At 36.3% G+C, this 23,054-nt stretch overlaps 1 protein-coding gene across 1 annotated transcript in view; it reads right to left on the bottom strand.

Moving 5' to 3' along the window:
• The window catches only part of MYRFL (myelin regulatory factor like), a 134,483-nt gene that overhangs the window by 82,272 nt on the left and 29,157 nt on the right, over window positions 1-23,054 (bottom strand). Inside the window, exon 2 of the mRNA XM_063115651.1 lies at window positions 20,979-21,069. Coding sequence (XP_062971721.1) covers window positions 20,979-21,069 — 91 coding nt within the window. The remainder of the gene's footprint in view (window positions 1-20,978; window positions 21,070-23,054) is intronic.

The following is a 23,054-nucleotide window of genomic DNA, read 5'->3' on the forward strand; positions in this document are numbered from 1 at the left end:
GGTACTATCGTCCACAGTCATTGAAACCAAGGCTCAATGGGGTTAAATAATTTACCCTAGATTATTCATCTGGCAATTAATCAAGGTGGAGTCAGGTGGTCTACCACCAGAGTTTATCTTCTAAATAGCAGGGTGTTTTAAACACACACCACCCTAATCAATTAATCATTATAGGTTATTTCATTTTGCACAAGTATCCTCAGAATCGAGGAGAATCAGGTAATGTTTTAGCCCAGTCTTCCTCTTTAGGCTTTTTCTTACTCTGTCAGTTTGAATCCCAAGGTGAAACCAGTCAATGAATTCAAACAGCCTTTAACAAGCTCTTCTCACAGAAGGACTGCACTACCTCACTGTCTTCCACAACATCCACATAAAGAGCATATCAGCCCCACACTCCTGACACAGAACTAAGACACACATCTGGTGACCAAATCCTAACTCATTTTGCTGTCCAACCCTATTAAGCTAAGTCCTAAGTAAAACCCAGAATATTAGATGCTTAAGCTCAGCCATTAGAATGAAATAAAATGAAATCTGGAGTTGATCCCTTCATGGACCTAATGTGTCCCTAAGCCCCCCCTCCTGTGAAGTCACCTATTCAAATATCCTCCCAGATAACCTTAGTGCTCTCAGCTAGTTCCCTCTTTCCCCATATGCAGGACCTCAAGGCCAGCCTCAAGCTTATATGACATCTATCTCCATTGAACATACATACTCAAACCAAGGTGTATTAATTTTACGCGTTGGAACTGGGGAGGTGGTGGGGAAGGAGGCATGTTTACTTGTATAATGTGACCAACAGCAGAGCCTTTCAAACTATAATATGGATATGAAACCCGTGGGAATCCTGTTAAAAATGAAAATTCAAATTCAGCATTTCTGAGGTGGGGCCTGAGATGCTACATGTCTAGGTCCCAGGTGGTACTGATGCCATTGCTCCCTAGCCCCCACTTTGAGTAAAGGAAAGAAGCAGGTGAGCCTCTGGGCATTTTTCAAGGAAACAAAGCCTGTCTTGAAGATTCACTAATCTCTCTTCCAGAGTCTTCCATCCCCTACACACACATACATATACACCTCTGGTCTTTTTTCACTGCAACTTCCAAGCATGTATGCTATCCCCTAAATCTCTAGCTCCATTTCTCCAAGCAGCACTCCACACCTGGACATTTCCTAGTATGTCTCACCAGCACAGCTCACCTGTGCACCCAGTAACTAACGCGTAAAATTAACCTAGGAAATCAAAGAGGACTTAAACCTGCTCATTTTAGGAAGACAGCTGCCCTGGACTCTGCCACACAAGAAAATAAAGGATTAAGGGCAATTTGCAGAAAACTTCATAAGCTAATAGTACTGGCCCCACCTCTGCATACCAATTACATTCACACAGAAAAATTTGAAAGTCCTGAGCAACCTATCCCCATGCTCATCAATGAGTACAAGTCTCCAAAAAGGAGTCTATGGCCAAATAAATTTGAGGAACACTGCATACCATTTTCCTTCTCCTGTTGCACATTAGCACATTAAAGGCTCTGAGAAGTCCCGCCACAGGAGGTTTATTTAATTTTGTTTAAGCCAGTGAGTCGTGAGCTTATTTATTAATCCTGAAACTTTAATTTTTGTCTCTATAGCATCTTATGGGACAAGTTTACCACAGACTATTTAAGGAAATCTATTTTACAGGGCCAATAACTCCACACCTTAATATATTTGAGATGTGAAAGTCTTCCTGTGATATTCAAACCACATCTCAGTAATTTTACTGCCTAGTGGTCTCTTAGATCATTTAGACAAAGAGTTGTCATTGAGGCTGAGGGCTTCAGACCTCTCCACCCAGAAGCAGACAAGAGAGCACACCCAGGGTCCTAGGCAAGGAGCTGAGGGATGCAGACCCCTCTACCCAAAAGCAGTCAATAGAGCATGCCAAAAACAACACTTCTATGTGAGTGGCCAACCACAGCCACAACCACAATAATGTTGTGGTGCCACAACTGCCACAAAAATGGCTGGATGCCACAGCCATTGTGTAGGTAGCCCACCAGACATTTGAGTGCCTTGACACAAAGAAAATCACCAGCAGAGACTGGAAAAAGAAGAGGAAATCTCTTTCCTCAAAGCTCACTCCAGAGTAATAGAAGAAGCAACAGCTCTACCAGATGACCAGACATCAACATGGAGATACTCAAATATAAAATCCCAAGAAAATATGACACCACCAAAAGAATACAGTAATTCTCAAATAGCAGACTCTCCAAAACAGGAATCCCTTGAAATCACTGAAAAGGAATTCTGAGCAACAATCTTAAGGAGGCTCACTGAGACGCCAGAACACTCAGTTAGACAATTTAATAAAATAAGAAAAAAATCCAAGATATGAAAGATGAAATTTACAAAGAGATCTTATTAGTCCTTTTTGTATTGCTATGACAAAATACATGGAACTGGGTAATTTATAAGAAAACAAAATTTATTGCTTACAGTTTCTGAGGCTGGGAAGTCCAAAGTCCATCTGGTGGTGGCAACAGTGACCTGGGGGGTCTCACATTGCAAGATGGTGGAAGCAGAGAGAGCAGAGAAAGCAAGAGAGAGAGACAGACTCTCCTCTTCTTTTAAAGCCCAGAGAACCACACCTCTGACCACCATTTTTAATCCATTCACTACTGCAAGGTCCTACAACCCAACCACTTCTTCAAGGCTCCACCTTTCAATTACCATAATAGGATTTCCCACCCTCTTAACAGTCACAGTGGGAGCTAAGTTTCTAATACATAAGACTTGGAGACACAGTTCAAGCCTCAGAGAGTTTTGGGGGGACATAATTCAATCCACTACAGAGATTAATACCTTAAAAAAGAATGTAGCAGAACTCATGGAACTGAAAGATCCACTTAATAAAATAAAAAACACAATGCTGGCGAGGCTGCGGAGAAAAAGGAACTCTCATACATTGTTGGTGGGACTGCAAAATGGTGCAGCCTCTATGGAAAATGGTATGGAGGTTCCTTAAACAATTGCAAATAGATCTACCATACGACCCAGCCATCCCACTGTTGGGAATATACCCAGAGGAATGGAAATCATCAAGTTGAAGGTATACCTGTTCCCCAATGTTCATCGCAGCACTCTTTACAATAGCCAAGAGTTGGAACCAGCCCAAATGCCCATCATCAGATGAGTGGATACGGAAAATGTGGTACATCTACACAATGGAATACTACTCAGCTATAAAAACGAATGAAATACTGCCATTTGCAACAACATGGATTGACCTTGAGAGAATTATATTAAGTGAAACAAGTCAGGCACAGAAAGAGAAATACCACATGTTCTCACTTATTGGAGGGAGCTAAAAATTAATATATAAATTCACACACACACACACACAAACCGGGGGGGGGGAGAAGATATAACAACCACAATTATTTGAAGTTGATACGACAAGCAAACAGTAAGGACATTGCTGGGGGGGAGGGGGGGAGGGAGAAGGGAGGGAGGTTTTGGTGATGGGGAGCAATAATCAGCTACAATGTATATCGACAAAATAAAATTTTTAAAAAATAAATAAATAAATAAATAAAATAAATAAAAATTTTAAAAAAGAATAAAATTAAAAAAAAAATAAAAAACACAACCAATAGCTTAAGCACCATGTTAGAAAAAGCAGATGAAAGAATTTCTGACCTGGAAGATAGTCTTTTCAAAATAACCCAGGCAGACAAAAAATGGAAAACAGAATTTTAAAAAATGAAGAAAATCTAAGAGAGCTAGCAAACAATCTTAAGCTCACAAACATTCAAATCATGAGTGTTCCAGAATGAGAGGAGAAAGGAAAAGGCATGGAAGACCTATTCAATGAAGTAATAATGGAAAACCTCCCAGGTATAGGGAGAGACACAGACCTTCAGATCCAGGAAACTCAAAGATCCCCGAATAGATTCAACTCAAAAAGATCCTCTCCAAGACACATTATAGTCAAATTGGCAAAGCTCGATGACAAAGAGAGAATCCTAAAAGAAGCAAGAGAAAGCATCAAGTCACCTATAAGGGAGCCCCAATCAAACTAACAGCAGACTTCTCAACTGAAACGCTACAAACCAGAAGAAAATGGGATGACATATTCAAAATACTAAAAGAAAAAAACTGCCAGACAAGAATATTATACCCAGAAAGGCTATCCCTCAGAAATGAAGGAAAAGTAGTATATTTTCCAGACAAACAAAAACTGCAGGAGTTCACCCACACAACTAGCCTACAAGAAATTCTCAAGGGAGTCTTGCATCTAAAATCCAAAGAAATATAATCACTACTGTGAATACACAAGAAAGAACAAAACCCACTGGTAGAACAAAAATGCAAATTCACACACACACACACACAAATCGGGGGGGGGGAGGGAAGAAGATATAACAACCACAATTATTTGAAGTTGATACAACAAGCAAACAGAAAGGACATTGTTGGGGGGAGGGGGGGAGGGAGAAGGGAGGGAGGTTTTGGTGATGGGGAGCATTAATCAGCTACAATGTATATCGACAAAATAAAATTAAAAAAAAAAAAAAAAAAATACGGTGATACTGCCCTGATGGATTCCCAGAATATACTCACCATCCACCCACATATATAAACTTAAAAAAAAAAAAAAAAAAAATGAAAAAGAGAAACTAAATCTTACCACCACAAAAAGCCATAATGTCAATGTAATAATGCCCCTACATTATTTCTGATTTTAGTAATTTTGATCTCCTCTCTTTTCTCGGTCAGTGCAGATAAAGGTTTGCAAATTTTGTTGATCTTTTTAAAGAATCAACTTTTTGTTTTGTTGATTTTCTCTATTGTTTTTTAATTCCCTATTTCTTATATTTCTGTTGTAATCTTTGTTATTTCCTACTTATATTTGCTTTTGGTTTTGGTTTAGTTTGCTCTGCTTTTTCTATTTTCTTTTTCATTTTTCTTTTCTTTTTTTTCCCAATACTTACAGCTGTGAGGCACATTGATGGTGATGATTAACATTTTTTTAAATGCATATTCATGGGGTACAAAACTGACCATCACCTCTTGTGCCCAAGATGTGATGGCCAGATCAATACTATCAGCATGTCCATTACCACAAATTGGAATTATACCCCATATCCTCGAACCCAATTAATCTTTGAACTCCCCCCATCCTCAGCCCCACTCCACATCTCTAGGTATGCTCTCTCCCTCTGCAAGCCCAGCACACCACTGTGGTCTTTCTTTCCTGCCCTCTTTCCCTCTCAGCTCCCACTTATGAGTGAGGACGTGGTATTTTCCCCTCTGTGCCTGTCTTATTTCACTTAACATAATTTTCTCCAAGTTCATCCATGCTGCTGCAAATGACAGAATTTCATTCTTTTTATGGCAGCATAGTATTCCGTGGTGTATATATACCACATTTCCCTCATCCAGTCATCCCTCGATGGGCATTTATGTTAGTTCCATATCTTGGCTATTGTAAACAGAGCTGTGATGAACATGGGAGTAAAATGATCCCTTTGACATAATGCTTTCCGTTCCTTTGAGTCCATACCTAGAAGTGGGATTGCTGGATCATATGGTTTACCTACCTGTAGTTGTTTGAGAAACTTCCATACTGTTTTCCATAGTGGTTGTACCTTGCTAGCATTTGTTATTCTCCATCTTTTTTTATTATATCCGGTCTAATTGGAGTGAAGTAATATCTCAATCTGGTTTTAATTTGCATTTCTCTAATGGTTAGTGATGTTGAGCATTATTTTAAGTGCCTGTTGGCCATTTGTATATCTTCCTTAGAAAAATGTTTGCTCAGCTCCTTTGCCCATTTTTTAATTGGGTTATTTGTTTTTTTACTGTGTAATTGCTTGAGTTCCTTGTATATTCTGCATATTAATCCCTTGATGGATATATAGTCTGTAAATATTTTCTCCCACTCTGTAGGTTGTTGTTTCACTCCATTGATTCTTTCCTTTGCTGCACAGAAGCTTTTTTTTTGCAACCGGTAAGGGATCGCAACTCTTGGCACAATGTCGTCTGCACCACGCTCAGCCAGTGAGTGCCCCAGCCATCCCTATATAGGATCCAAACCCGCGGCCTCGGCACTACCAGTGCCGCACTCTCCCAAGTGAGCCACTGGGCCGGCCCTGGACAGAAGCTTTTTAATTGACATAACCCATTTGTTCATTTTTTCCTTTGTTCCTTGTGCTTTGGGGCTCCTGTTCATAAAGTCTGCCCAGTCCTAGTTCCTGAAGTATTTTCCTTATATTTCCCCCCAGTAGTTTCAGTTTCAGGTCTTATATGTAAGTCTTTAATCCATTTTGAGTTGATTTTGGTATATGGTAGGAGATGCAGGTCTAGTTTCATTCTTCTGCATACGGATATCCAATATTCCCAGCACCACTGATTGAAGAGGCAGTCTTTTCCCCAATGTGGTTTTTGTTGCCTTTGTCAAATATCTATACACTGGAATTCTGTGGGCTGATATCTGGGTTTTCTATTCTGTTCCACTGGTCCAAGTGTCTTTTTTTATGGCAGTACCATGCTGTTTGTTTACTATAGCTTTGTAGTGTTAATTGAAGTCAGGCAGTGTTATGCCTCCAGCTTTATTTATTTATTTATTTACTTACTTACTTACTTACTTATTTACTTATTTACTTATTGCTCAGGATTGCTTTGGCTATTTGGGGTCTTTTGCTGTTCCATATGAATGTTACGATTGTTTTTTTTATTTCTGTGAGGAATATCATTTGTATTTTGATGGGGATTGCATGGAATCTGTAGATTGCTTTGGATATTTTCACAATATTAATTCTTTCAATCCAAGAGCATAGAATGTCTTCCCATCTTTTGTGTTTTCTTTCATTTCTTTTAGTAATGGTTTGTAATTCTCGTCGTATAGATCTTTCACCTCCGTGGTTAAATTGATTCCTAGGTATTATTATTATTATTTTGAGGGGGGGTGACTATTGTAAATGGGCTTACTTTCTTGTTTTCTCTTTCTGTTAGTTCATTACTGGAGATTATTGCAACTGATTTTGGGGTGTTGATTTTGTATACTGCAATTTTACTAAAATTATTTACTAGCTCTAAGAGTTTTTTTTATAGTCTTGATGGAGTTTGGATGTGTTGTCCCCACGTGGGGACTCATGTGGAAATTTGATCTCCAATGTGGCAGTGTTGGAAACTGATTCATGAGGGGGTGGATCCCTCATGAATGGATTAATGCTCTCCCTGGGGGAGGAGGGATTAATGAGTGAGTGCTCACTCTATTAGTTCCCACAGAGCTTGTCGCTTAAAAAGACCCTGGCACCTCCTCTCTCTCTCTTGCTTCCTCTCGCCACGTGATCTGCTTGTACCCGCTGGCTCCCTGCCACTTTCTGCCATGAGTAGAAGCAGCCTGAGGTCCACACCAGATGTAGCTGTCCCAGAATCATAAGCCAAATAAACCCCTTTCCTTTATAAATTACCCAGTGTCAGGTGTTTCTGTTATAGCAACACAAAATGGACTAATACAGTCTTTTGTTTTTCTCTATATAGGGCATGTCATCCACAAATAGAGACAGTTTGACCTTGTCTTTTTCAACTTGGATGCCCTTTATTTCTTTCTTTTGCTTGATTGTTCTGGCTAGTACCGCCAGTACTATGTTAAATAGGAGTGGTGAGAGTGGGCATCCTTGTCCTTTTCCTGTTCTTAAGGGGAAAACCTTCAGTTTTTCCCCATTCAGAATGATATTGGCAGTCAGCTTGTCATAGATGGCTTTTACTGTGTTGAGATAATATCCTTCTATTCCTAACCTGTTGAGAGCCTTATCATGATAAGATGTTGAATTTTATCAAATGCTTTTTCTGAGTCTATTGAGATAATCATATGGTTTTTGTCCTTGATTTTGTTGATGTGGTGTATCACACTTATTGACTTGCATATGCTGAACCATCCTTGCATTTCTGGGATGAAACCCACTTCATCATGGTGTACAATTTTTTTGATGTGTTGCTGTATTCTGATTGCTAATATTTTATTGAGGGTTTTTGCATTTATGTTTATGAAAGATATTGGTCTGTAGTTTTCTTTTTTTGTTGTATCTTTGTCTGGTTGTGGTATCAAGGTGATGCTGGCCACATAGAAAGAATTTGGGAGAGTGGCCTCTATTTCAATTTTTTAAAATAGCTTGAAGAGAATTGCTATTAATTCCTCTTTAAAGGTTTAGTAGAATTCAGCAGTAAAGCCATTCAGTCCTGGGCTTTTCTTTGTTGGGAGACTGCTGATGACTGCTTCAGTCTTGTTTCTTGTTATCAGTCTGTTCAGGTTATCTGTCTTCTTGGTTCAATTTTGGTAGTTTTTATGTGTTCAGAAGTGCATTCATTTCCTCCAGGTTTTCAAATTTGTTGGCATATAGTTGTTTATAATAGTCTCTAATGATTCTTTGTATTTCTGTGGAATCAGTTGCAATTTCTCCTTTTTCATTTCTGATTTTTGTTATTTGGGTCTCCTCTCTTCTTTTTCTTCTTTCTTTCTTTTGTGTTAACCTAGCTAATTGTTTGTCTATTTTGTTTATCTTCTCAAAAAACCAACTTTTTGTTTCATTGATCTTTCCTATTGTTTTTTGGGTCTCTATATTATTTAGTTCTGCTCTACTCTTAATTATTTCTTTCCATCTACTAACTTTGGAATTGGGCTGTTCTTGTTTTTCTAGTCCTTTTACCTGCAGTGTTAGGTTGTTTACTTGAAATCTTTCTATTTTTTGGTTTTTGATGTAAGTATTTATTCCTATGAACTTCCTTCTTAGTATTGCTTTTGCAGTATCCTACAGGTTTTGACACAATGTGTCTTTATTTTCACTGTTTCCTAGAAATTTTTTGATTTCTTGTTTAATTTCTTCTTGGACCCACAGGCATTCGGGAGCCTGTTGTTTAATTTCCATGTATTTGTATAAAGTCCTGAGTTTTGCTCGTTATCAATTTCTAGTTTGAATCCATTTTGGTCTGAAAAGATAGTTGAGATGATTTTGATTTTTTTAGTTATTGAGACTTAATTTGTGACCTAACAGGTGGTCTATCTTGGAAAATGTTCCATGTGCTGGTGAGAAGAAAGTATATTCTGTAGTTGTTAGATGAAATGTTCCATAGATATCTGCCAGGTCAAATTGATCTAAACTGTAGTTTAAATCCTGTGTTTCTCTGTTGATTTGTTGCCTGGATGATCTGTCTAATGATGAGATAGGTCCCCCAATATTATTGTATTGGGGCCTATCTCTTTCTTTAGGTCTAAGAGTATTTAATTTATATATATGGGTGCTCCAGTGTTGGGTGCATATATATTTATGTTTATTATGTCTTCTTGGTGAATTGATCCCTTTATCATTATATAGTGGCCTTCCTTGCCTCTTTTTATGGTTTTTGGTTTAAAGTCTATTTTATCTGATATAAGAATAACTACTCCTGCTTGTTTTGGGTTTCCATTTGCATGGTATATCTTTTTCCATCCCTTCACTATTAGTCTGTGTGCATCTTTACTGGTGAGATAGTCTCTTGAAGACAGCATATAGCTGTGTCTTGCTTTTTGATCCCATCCATCAGTCTGTGTCTTTTGAGTGGGAAATTTAATCCATTTACATGTAGGGTTGTTATTGAGAAGTATTGTCTTATTTTGGCATTTTATGGCTTTTTGTTTAGATGCTTTGAATATCATTTGTTCCTTCCTTCTCCTTTGATTTTGGTCTTCAATGTTTGGAGGGTTTTTTTCAGGAGGTAAGATTTAGTTTCTTTTCTCTTTCTCATTTGCATTTGTGTTTTACTAGTGGGTTTTGTTCTTACTTGCATATTCATGGTAGTGATTATTGGTTTTCAGATTCTGAATGTAGGACTCCCTTGAGAATTGCTTGCAGGACTAGTCATGTGGTGATGAACTTGTACAGTTTTTATGTGTCTGGGAAATACACTATTTCTCTATCATTTCTGAAGAATATCCTTGCCAAGTATAGTATTCTTGGCTGGCAGGTTTTTTTCTTTCAATATTTTGAATATATTATTCCCCTTTCTTCCTGCACGTAGAGTTTCAGATGGGAAGTCGGCTATTAGTCTGGTGGTAGCTTCCATATAAGTGACTTGATGCTTTTCTCCTGCTGCTTTTAGGATTATCTCTCTGTCTTTGAGCTTTTCTTGTTCGACTATAATGTATTTCAGAGAGGATCTTTTTGAATTGAAACTGAGTGTCTTTGAGCTTCCTGAATCTGAAGGTATGTGTCTCTCCCTATACCTGGGAAGTTTTCCATTATTATTTCATTGAATAGATTTTTAATGTCTTTTCTTTCCCCCTCCCCTTCAGGAACACCCAGGATTCAGATGTTTGTGCACTTAAGTTTGTCTGCTAGCTCTCTTAGAGATTCTTCATTTTGTTTAATTCTTTTTTTTTTTTTTTTTGTACTTCTGGGTTATTTCATAAAGACCATCTTCAAGTTCAGAAATTTTTTCTTCTGCTTGTTCTAATCTGCTGCTTAAGCTCTTGGTTGTCTTTTCTACTTCACTGGATGTATCTTTCAGCTTCAGAAGTTTTGCTACATTCTTTTTTAAGGTATTAATCTCTTTGTAAATTTCTTCATTCATATCCTGGATATTTTTTCTTGTTTCATTGTGTTGTCTTACAGAGTCTTCTTTTATCTCATTGAGTTTTCTTAAGATAGTTACTTGGAATTCCTTTAAAGTAATTTCAAGGGTTTCTTATTCTATAGGGTCTCATACTTGAGAGTTACTGAATTCCTTTGGTGGTGTCATATTTTCTGAATTTTTGTATTTCTACTATTTCTACATTGATTTTTGGTCATCTGGTAGATCAGTTGCTTCTTCTATTACTCTGGGGAGGACTATGAGGAGAAAGATTTCTTCCTCTTTTTCCAGGCTCCTCCAGTGACTCTCCTTGTGTCAGTGAAGTCAAATATATGGTGGGCCACCTGCATAATGGTCATGGATGTTACTAAAGCAGTGAGCCATACTTGCAACAGTACTAGCTGTGGTGGTGGCTGTTGTGGACCACCTCCATGGAAGCTGTGTGAAGATTCATGGTGGTGGTGTGGCATGCAGGACCCTGCCTTCTGTGCAGGTGGGGTGGGCCTGGGCAGGTGGCTGGCCTGTTCTCCTGCCTGCCTGGATGCTTCCTCCATTAGCGTTGGTGCGGCACAGGGTCTTGCCTTCTGCATGGGTGGGACAGGGTCTGCTTTTCTATTTTCTTAAGGTAGAAGTTTACATTACTGGTTTGAGATTTTTCTTATTTTAATATAAGTGTTTACAAGTATAAATTTTCCTCTAAGCGCTACATGAACCCTGTATTCTATAAATTTTGATATGTTGCACTTTGATCTTTATCTCAAAGCTCTCTCTAATTTCCCTGTGATGTTTCTTTTTACCCATCGTTTATTTAGGAGGTTGTTGTTTAATTTCCACACATTTTTGAGTTTTCTAAATTTCCTTCTGTTATCATGGTCAGAGGACATATTTTCTGTGATCTTAGTCTTTTAAAAAAATTAAAAATTTAAACAAACAAAAAAGTTTCATGGAAAGATTTCCATTATTTTTCAATTTTATTTTTCAATGAACTTTTGGAAGTGTCCTTGTGTTTATATTCTGTTTTATTGATTTTTTATGTAATTTATGTTGCTAAACTTAGACATTTAATTTCTGTTCTTGATTTCTTTTAATTCAGTGAACTTTATGATTTGCTTAGAAATTAATTTGCCTTTGAAAAGTTTATTCATCTTCCTCTGTTAAAATTAATTTGATATTTGCATGCTTTTGGAAGACTTTAGAGAGCTTTTCAAATAATCATAGAGATTATAAAATGAAATATGTAAATTTTAATACATTTTACATCTCCAGTTTTTGTGAAAATTTGAAGTCCTACTTTCTGCAGAGGATTTTGTTATTCGTATGCTATTCAGTTTAGGTATTTGTTATTTGAACGAATAAATGTGCATATCCTTAAAAAAAAAAAAAACTTGTCATTGACATTTTTTAAAGGTACAACTTGTACGCAACATAGTAGAGGGGAAGTAACTCAGGGTTTATAGTAAACCCAGCTCTAAATCCCAGCTCAGTTACCCCAGGTAAGAAAATCTTTATCCCAGGGCTGTTGTGAGAAATGCAACCAAACTGCATAAAGAGCCCAGTATTTAGAAATACTCAAAACAGAGAAGTGTTTGAACAGGTCATACAGATGTACTGATTATTGAACCAACCCAGCATTCCTGCAGTCATGGACTAGACCTGTTTCTGCTTGTTCTCACTCAGCTTTTTATTGCATCTCTACTTAATTGCATTCACCTGAGCTCTTTTTTATCAAGTAAAGACAGGTTATCTGATCATAGGACTTTTCTTTAATGAATGTGAACTCTGACAATCTTTACAAACTATGGCTCAAATCTATTCTGAGTCACACCTTTTGGTAGATAATTTTAGACACGTTGAATTAATTTCCCTGAGGTTCATGTTCCTCAAAATATCCCCTAAAATATCAGTTAATCTAAAAGCTGCATGTAGAAGCAACGACATGTGTTCTAGAGCCAGAAAGACTTTAATCTCATCTTTGCCACTTATTGACCTATGGAGAGTTACTTAACCTCTTTACACTTCAGCCTCCTTGTCTGTAAAATACAGATAATATTGTATTTGTATGCCAGAGTCGTTAAGAGAATGAGATGTGTAACAGCAAATATGTAATTAAAGAAGTGAATATGTAAAGTGCAAAGAACAATGACCAACGTTTAGTAAATGCTCAACAATATTAACTTCCTTCTCTACTTCACTTGCAACTTCCTCCCATGCGCCCCAAAAGGTAGAGAATGAATCTTATTGAGCAAACCAGGCCTGAATCTCATTGGCAATGGGGAAGCCTATAGGTAGATATCTCTGGTCCTGCAGGAAGGACCATTATTATCATGGAGATGAAGATCATATGACAGATTTCAGACTTCCCAGCTAAGGAGTATTGGGGCTCAGAACATGATACCCCAAAGTATGGTGCTTTGGCACGACTGAGTACTTTGAACTGAAGGAGACTGGAAGGACCTCAGCAGCAAGATCTTTTTGACCTTCCATCCTCCTGTCTCCCACCTCTCTTTCGCCTCTGAAGTGAGTCATAGAAGCCAGAATTCCTCTTCCCCAAGGCGGGTCATAGAAAGTAGATCTTCTCTTACCCAAAGCCTAGAAATGTTTCTCCCTTCTCTCATGAAGACACTCATACCAGAGGAGCCTGCCCTATACCTAAGGGAAGGAATGCTGCACAGAGGCCAAGAAGAATCCATACAGACAGGTCTTGCTGGGTTTCCCCACTCAGTCTATTATCATTAGATCATACACTTTTGGCCAATCATATTTCTACACTGCTAACCATTCTTCATCAAACCAAAGCATAAAAATTGTTTTCCCTGGGCCTTTGGGTCTTCATTTCTGAAGGCTCCCATGTCACATAAAACTTTGGTTAAATAAATTTGTTATGCTTTTCTTTTGTTAACCTGTCTTTTGTTATAGAAGTGTGAGCCATGAATGACCCTTCTGCCCCTACGGAAGACAGTCCTTTGAGTAAGACTTTTGTTCACCATACCCCCCAAACAGCTAAAGGTCTTTCTGCTAGTTATAAAAGTGGTTAAATGATTAAGCAGAACCCTGGTGGAATCAACTGTACCTTCTCTTAAGGAGCAGACTCTTAGGGAAGAGAGACTAGACAACCTCTGGCAGGTTGTCCCAGGGCCAGAGTAAATAAGGGTACATCCATTGCTCACAATTCATACCAGCAGCTTGGATGAAGTGAGAAGAATGTAAGAGTAGACACAGGGGCAATTAGTATCTGAGTTCAGTCCACGCAATGCCTGGAGCAGAACAGCCAGATCAGAGTATGGGTTCAAATATTTGGCAACCCATTAGCTGTGTGTGTTTGTGTGTGTGTGTGTGTGCACCTGCGCGCGTGCATGTGCAGATTTAACTTGGTTGCAAAATGTTCAGCCTCCCTCTTTCTGCAGTTTATTGCCAAGGATGTTTCTGTTGGCAAAGAGCAGAAAAAGCCAGGTACCCAAAATGTCTGCAAACATGTTCCCCCATTACTACTGAGATTCAGGCCTGGTTTCGCTGTCTGCCTTGTGTGTGTTGAGGGGGAGTTGGTGAGGGGAGACATTTGCAGGTATGTCAAAATGGGCTCAGTAACAGAGTGGGGATGGCAATGACAGAGGAGAGTGGATGAACTTGACAGGTCAATAGGAAGTATTCAGTATGAACAACAGAGAGAAAAAAGACTGAAAAAATGAACTGAGCCTCAGGAACCTGTGTACAATATCAAAAAGTGTAACATTTGTATCAATGGGGCCCTAGAAGGAGAAAAGAAAGACTTTGATACAGAAAAATTAATAGCTGAAAACTTTCCAGATGTGATGGAAAACATAAATTTACAGATTCAAATTTGAGCAAATCCCGCAGTATAATCTCAAAGAAAACCATGCCCATACCCAGATATATCATAATCAAGTTGCTGAAAAACAAAGATAAAGTATTTCTTGCAGCAAGAGAACAATGACATAACACATACAAAAAATGGTGATTCAAATAACTGTTTATTTTTAATCAGAAACCACGGAGGCCAGAAGACAGTGGGTCAACATTTTTAAAGTACTGGGAGGAAAAAACTCTACCAACTCAGAAATTTTTATTTGGCAAAAATATCCTTTAAGAATGAAAGTGAAATAAAGACATTTTCAGGGGAGACAAACTAAGAGAAGCCAAGAGATTTGTTTAAAATGAAATGCTAAAGGGAGTTCTTAAGGTGGAAGAGAAATAATATTGGAAAGAATCATGGAACTTCCCAAATGAAGAAGACCAACAAAAATGGTAAATGTTTTGGTCAATATAATAGACTATTTTTGCTTTTCTTAAGTTCTTTAACATATACATGAGTGTTGAAACCAAATTTTATCGCATTGTCTAGTAGAGTTTAAATGTATGTGCACATGGCAGCTACAACATAAAGAGGAGAGGGTAAAGGGGCTTTTATGGTTGTAAGGTTTCTACATTTCATGTGAAGTGGTAACATATCTCCAAATTGACTGTTAAAAGTTGATTATTTAGATTATAGTCCCTGGAATTACTACAGAAAAAAAAAACTATACAAAGTTATAGTTTAAAGGGCAAGCAATAAGTTAAAATGGAATACTAAAAAAGTTTAAACAATTCAAAAGAGGAAAGGAGAGGGGGAAAGAAGTACAAAAAGCAGAATGGGAAAACAGGTTTAAAAATAGACATAATCCAAACATATCAACAATTATTTTAAATATAAATGAACTGAGCTGAGACAGAAATTGTCATATTAGACAGGGAAAAAAAACCCAGTGATATGCTGCCTAAGAAAATCTACTTTAAATATAGTGATATAGGAAGATATACCACACAAATCAAAAGAGAGCTAAATTAATACCAGACTAAATGGACTTCAGAACAAGGAAAAGGGAATAAAGAGACATATAACTCACTGATTAAAGGGTAAATTCACCAGAAAGAACAAAATTACTAAATAGATTTGCATTTAACCACATAACTTTACAATAAATGAAGTAAAACCCAATGGAACTGAAGGAGAAATAGACAAATGTATGGTCATACTTGAAAACTTCAACATTCCTCTCACAGTAATAGACAAAGGTTTTTTTTAAAAATCAGCAAGGATATAGAGGACCTGAACAACGTCAACAGTGTGACCTAAATGGCACTTGTATGCAACAACAGCAGAATGCACGTTTTTTTCAAGTACACATGGAACACTCACTGAGATAGACCATATTCACGGTCATAAAGCAAAACTTAACACATTTTTAAAAATTGAAATCATACAAAGTATGTGCTCTTCCCCTAATAGAATTAATTTAGAAATCAGTCACAGAAAATTCCCAAATATTTGGAAATTAAACAATACATTTCCAGCAACTCAGACTCAAAGAAAGTCAAAGAAAATTTCTCGAGGGAAATTAGAAAATATTTTGAACTGAAAGAAAATAAAACTATAGTATATCAAAAACTGAGAGAGGCAGCTAAAGCCACACAGAGAGGAAAATGTATAGCATTAAGTGCAAAAATCAGACAGCAGCAGCAAAAAGTTTTCAAATCAAAAACTAAGCTTCCATCTTAAGAAAATAGAAAAGAAGAGCAAACTAAACCTAAATCACTTAGAAGGAACAAAATAATAAAGAGAATAGTAGAAATCAGTGAAATTGTTAAAAATAAAAATTGGAAACAAACAAAAAAAAAGAAATCAGTGAAATTGAAAACAAACAATAGAGAAAATCAATGAAATCAAAAGCTGCTTATTTGAAATAATAAAATTGATAAAAGTGCAACAAGATTGATTGATAATAAAGAAAAAAGAAATAAATTACCAATATGAGGAACAAAAGAGGGACAGTCACTACAGACTCTTCAGAGGTTAAAAGGGTAATAAGGAATTCTATGAACAACTCTGTGGTCATAAATTTGACAACATAGATGTCAATTTGTCAATGATGAAATTGATCAATTCCCTGGGAGAGAAAAACAAAAACAAAAACAAGCTACCAAACTCACTAAAGAACATGAATAGTTCCAAATCTACTAAATAGATTTAATTTGTAGTTAAGACCTTCCAACAAAGCAAACCGAAGGCACAGATGATTTCACTGGTGAATTCTAACAAACATGTAAGCATTAATTCTAACAAACATTTAAGGAATAAATTCAATTCCACACTATCTCATCCAGAAATTTTAAGAGGATGGAACACTTTTCAACCTATTTTGGGAGGATATAATTACCCTGATATGAAAGCCAGAAAAATACAATATATGAAAACTGCAGACCAATACTCTCATGAACATAGATGCGAAATACTAGACAAATTTTAGCAAATTGAATCTAGCAATATATCAAAAGATAATACATTGCAATTAATTGAGGTTATTCCAGGATTGCAAGGCAGTTAAATATTCAAAAATTAAGCAAAGTAATCTGTAATATTAACAGACTGGGGAAAAAAACATATAATTATATCAATAAATGTAGAAAAAACATTTGACAAAATTCAACATCCATTTGTGATAAAAATTCTCAGCAAACTAGAAATAGAATAGAGCCTCCTTAAGCTAATAAAGTGTTTGTGAAGCACTTACGGCTAACATATTTAATGATAAAAAACTGAATGCTTTCTCTTTAAGATCAGGGACAAGGCAAATGTGTCTGCAATTACTACTTCTCTATTCAGCATTTTACCCAAAGTCCTACGCAGTTCAATAAGACAAGAAAAAGTGTCAAAAGGTGTACTGTTTGGAAAGAAAGACATACAACCGTCCCAATTTGTAGATGACATGATTGTCAACACAGAAAATCTTAAGAAATCTACAAAAAAGTTCTTAGCACTAATAAATAACTTAAGATTGCAGAACACAAGCCCAATATATAAAAATAAATAATATTTCCATATGCTAGTTATGAATAATTGTAACCTAAATTCTGAAAAACAGTATTTACAATAGCTCAAAGAAGATTATGAAATCCTTAGATATAAATCTAGCAAAATATGTGCAGAATTTGTATGTTGCAAACTATAAAGCACTGGTGAAAGAAATCAAAGAAGCTCTAAATAAATGGAGATATATACCATGTTCACGGATTGGGAGACTCAATTTTGTTAGGATGACAATTCTCCTCAGTAGATCTCTAGACTTAATATAATCCTAATCAAAATTCCAGCAGGCTTGTTTAAATATTGACAAGCTAATTCTAACATTTATTGGGGAAATGAAAGAATTAGAATAGCCAAAACAATATTTTAAAAGAAGACAAATTTGAAGGACTTACACTGTATGATTATAAAGTACCTAATGTACAGTTATTAAGATAGTGTACATTAATGGGCCGACCCCATGGCTCACTCGGGAGAGTGCAGTGCTGGGAGCGCAGCGGCGCTCCCGCCACGGGTTCGGATCCTATATAGGAATGGCCAGTGCGCTCACTGGCTGAGTGCGGTGCATGCGACACCACGCCAAGGGTTGCGATCCCCTTACCAGTCACAAAAAAAAAAAAAAAAAAGTGTCCATTAATCAAGATAGTATGGTATGGGCAAAATAACAGACACATAGATCAATGGAGTAGAATAGAGAGTCTAGAAATAGACTACATGCATGTGGTCAATTGATTTTTTTACAACAGTGCAAAGACAATTCAATGAAAAAACGCTATTCGACAAATGATTCTGGAAAAATGGAACATACATGTACAAGGAAATTATTCTTCACCTATATTTCAAACCTTATACAAAAACTAATTCAAAATAGATCATAGACCTAAATGTAAAATGTAAAACTTTAGAAGTTTTAGGAAAAAGACAGAAGAAAATCTTTGAAAATTTGGATTAGGTAAAATCTATATTTCTTAGATCTAAAGTATAAGCCATATAAGACAAAAATCAATAAATTAGAGATCATCAAATTTAAAATTTTTTCTTTAAGAAAGATGCTGTTCACAGATAGGTACAATCAACTGTGTTACAATAAAAAATTAAATAAATAAATAATAAAGTAAAATCAAATATAATAAAATTGACTTTCTTTTGATAAAAAGAGAAAGACACTGTTAAAGGAATAAAAACATAAGTTACAAAATGGAAGAAAATATTCATAAATTACACATTTATCAAAGTTCTTACTAAGGGTAGGAACCAGCCCAAATGTCCATCATCAGATGAGTGGATCAGGAAACTGTGGTATATCTACACAATGGAATACTACTCTGCTATAAAAAAGAATGAAATACTGCCATTTGCAGCAACATGGATGGACCTATAGAAAATTACATTCAGTGAAACGAGTCAGGCACAGAAAGAGAAATATCACATGTTCTCACTTATTGGTGGGAGCTAAAAATAAATAAATAAATACACAAATAAACTGGCGGGGGGGAGGAAGAAGACACAACAATCACAATTCCTTGAAGTTGTTACGACAAGCAAACAGATATGAGGTTGCTGGGAGGGAGGGGGGAGAGGGAGTGGGGAGGGAGGTTTGGGTAATGGGCCACAATAATCAACCACATTGTATATTGATAAATAAAATTAAATTTTTTTTAAAAGTTCTTACATACAGAATATTTTTAAATTTTTTAAACTCAAAGATAAGAAAATGACCCAAATTTTTAAATGTGCAAAAAATTGGAACAGACACTTCACCAAAGAAAATGTATAAATGGCAAACAAGCATATAAAATGATCCTCAACATCATTAGCTATTAGGAAAATGCAAATTAAAACACAATGAGATAACACTACAAACCTATGAGTATGGTTATAATAAAATTTTTTTAAACTTATAACCAAGAACCAGTGATGAAGAGAAGCAAATGGGTATCTCATATATTGCTAGTGGTAATACAAAATGGTATAGACACTCTAGAAAATATGTCAGTTTTTAAAGTTAAGCTTACACTTACAATATGACCCATCAATCCTTATCCTAAGTATTTACCCTAGAGAAATTAAAACTCTTCATCACACAAAAACCTGTACATGAATATTTACGGAAGCATTATTCATAACTGCCAAAAAGTAGAAATAATCTAAATGTCCTTGAATGGCTGAATGGAAAACAAACTGTGTTAAAATCATTTAAAAGTCTTTCTCAGCAATAAAAAGGAATAAACTCTTGACCAAAAGACATTATTCTAAGTGAAAAAAAGGCAGACTCAAAAGGTTATATACTGTAATGTTTCATTTACGTGACATTCTGGAAAAAGAAAAACAATAGAGTTGAAAAACAGATCAGTGGTTAGCAGGGGTTAAGTGGTGGATTTGATCACAAAGCAACAGCATAAGGGAAATTTTTCAGGTGAATGAACTGTTGTGTATCCTAATTGCAGCAGTGGTTATATGGCTCTGTGAACTTGCCAAAACTCAGAACTGTGTATAAGAAAAAAATTGAATTTTACTGCATGTAAATTAAAAATAAAAAAGAAAGCTGGAGTAGCTATATTAATGTCAGAAAATAAGAGCAGAAACCAATGAAATAGAAAGCATAAAAACAATTAAGAATACAATTTTAACAAAAAGATGATTCTTTAAAAACCAGTTAAGAAAACTGATAAAACTTTTGCCAGGTTAATCAAGAAAAAAGAAGCACAAATTACTGATATCAAGAACAACAAAAGGATCATCACTACAGATCCTACAGACAGTAAAAGTATACAATAATGCCCCCTTATCAGTAGGGATACATTCCAAGACCCCCAGTGGATGCCTGAAACCAGGTCTAGTACTGAGCCCTGATTAGGGTTAGGGTTAAATACTATACTATGTTTTTTCAATCTGATAACCAAGAGTGCTACTAATTGACTAATGGGCAGGTAGCAGATACAGAGTGGATATGCTGCATAAACGGATGATTCATGGCCTGGAAGAGAGGGAGCTAGACAGTGCAAGATTTCATCACACTACTCTGAATGACATACAGTTTAAAACTTATGAATTGTTCGTCTTTAGAATTTTTCATTTAATGTTTTTAGACTGTGGTTGACTGCAGGTAACTGAAACCATGGAAAGTGAAACCACAGACAAGGGAAGACTACTGTAATAAGAAAATACAGAGAATTTTATGCCACTGAATTCTACAACTTAGATGAAATGGACAATTTCATTGAAAGACACAATGCTAAGCTAAAAACTACCAATAGGTAACCCGAATAGCCCCATATTTATTAAAGATACCGAATTTGGAGGTGGGGGATAAGGAGCAAGGTTGGGAGGAAGAAACTTCCCACAAAGAAAACTCCAGGCCCAGGTGGCTACACTGGTAAAATCTGTCAGAGATTTATAGAAGGAATAATACCAATTCTACTCAAGCTCTTTTGGAAAACAGAAAAGGAGGGAACCCTTCCAAGGTCATTTAATTATTTTAAAAATTTTAAATCATCAAGTGGTGAGCAGTTCTCTCATTACTTACAAGGCCCCTAAATCGAAGTCATTGCCCAAGAACTCTTCCAGCAAACTTGTATCCAGGGCTGGGTTCTCCAGAGTGCCGTTGGCCCCCTGAGCTGCAAAAGCAAATTGAAAGTCTTGAAAACCATGAAGATTTCAAAATGGCTTATGGCTAAAGACATTGACAAGCTCACAGCCCAGAATTTCAAAGCAACTAAATAGCACAGTACATTTATTGAGAATGTTGTCTTTCTTCAAATACTTCCTTCAAAAATCTCTTCAGATGTTACCCTCCTCCAGCAAGACTTCCTGACTGTTCAAGGCTTGTTTATGGTTTAGGTGCTCCTTTTTTAAATGTGTTTCCATAATTCTCTGTGCTTTGCCTTATGCAAAATTATAATTGCTTGCTTTTCTGTTTCTTTCTCTCCCATTCTCTCTCTCTCCCATTCTCTCTCTCTCTCTGTCTGTCTCTCTGTGTCTCTCTCTCTCTTTCTCTCTCTCTCTCTCAAGTCTTTAAGACCATATCATTCTTACTATATCCATAAGCATCTATGGCATAAAAGAGGCAAGAGGTAAACATTTATTGGATGGATAGAGGGATCAATTGACCGGTTGGTTTGCTGGTTAGGATGAATTATTTCCAGTTAAGTTCAACAGGAAGTTTAATATTTTGCTTCATATTTTTGTTAGACTTCCCAAAATGTAGTACAATAGTTCTATCCTTTTCCTTTGTTTATAAAATGAAAATAAATTTATTGGTTTCTTTCTGATTATAATAAATATGCTAGAATTTTTTTAAAGAGTCCACTCAAAATAATAAGAAGCATAAAATATCCAAATATATATTTAGGGACAAATTTTTTAACTTAAAAATTCTGTGAAGGACCTTAATAAGACATTTGAATAAATGGAATGACCAACATTGTTCTTAGGCTAAAAGACTCAATATTGCAAAAATCTCACTAGACATTATTTAGAATGCCTGCCAAACCCACATATTCATTTTCCGAGAATGTTCCCCTTACAAAGATAATCTCTAGCAGCCATATTTGTTTTTTTCTGTTTTGTTTTGGTTTTGTTTTTGTTTTTTTATGTTTCATGGCTTGTTTATTAGTTACAAAAGAACTCTTGATCCTGAAGGCTATGAGTTCTTACCTGCTATGCAGGTAACCTGCAACACAGTTGATTTTTTTTTATTCTAAATGTATTCCCAATTTATTTTATTAAATATGAAAATGCACAGGTTTCAATATTTATATTTCTTTTATTTTCTTTTACTTCAGTAGATTTTTATTTTTATTTTTTATTTTAACTTCTCAATATACATTGTAGTTGATTTTCATGTCCCTTTCCCCATTGCTCTTTCCCTCTCTCCCCTCCCCCCACACTACATCATATCTGTTCACTTGTCTGAACAAGTTCAAAGAATTGCTGTGATTGTTGTTTCTTCTTCCCCCCCTCCACCCTTATTTGTAAAACATAACCTCTACAGACACCTGAACCAACCCATTGGTTGACCAGTGACCAATTATTTCTCCCAAGAATTTTAACTAATAAGACTTTAAAGCTGATAAAGTTATACAGTAGTTAAGGCAGAAGACTAGAGTGATAGTCTAAATATTCTTGCCACAAAGAACCTGAACAGACACTTCTCAAAAGACATAGAAATGGTCAATAGGCAGATGAAAAAAATGCTCAACATCACTAATCATCAGGGAAATGCAAATTAAAACCACAAGGAGATATCAACACACTCCAGTTAGAATGGCCATTATCGAAAAGACAGAGAATAACAAATGCTGGCAAGAAAGTGGAGAAAAAGGAACTCTCCCACATTGTTGGTAGGAATGTAAATTAGTACAGACCTGTGGAAAACAGTATGAAACAGTATGGAGGTTCCTCAGAGAACTAAAAACAGATCTACCTGATGACCCAGCTATCCCACTGCCGGGTATTTACCCAAACGAAATGAAGTCAGTATATCAAAAAGACACCTGTACACTCATGTTTATCACAGCACAATTCCCAATGCCAAGAGATGGCATCAACCTAAATGCCCATCAATGGGTGACTGGATAAGGACACTGTGATGTATATACAC

This window comes from Cynocephalus volans, chromosome 12 (assembly GCF_027409185.1).
Source record: "Cynocephalus volans isolate mCynVol1 chromosome 12, mCynVol1.pri, whole genome shotgun sequence".
In the NCBI taxonomy this organism is placed as follows: Eukaryota; Metazoa; Chordata; class Mammalia; order Dermoptera; family Cynocephalidae; genus Cynocephalus; species Cynocephalus volans.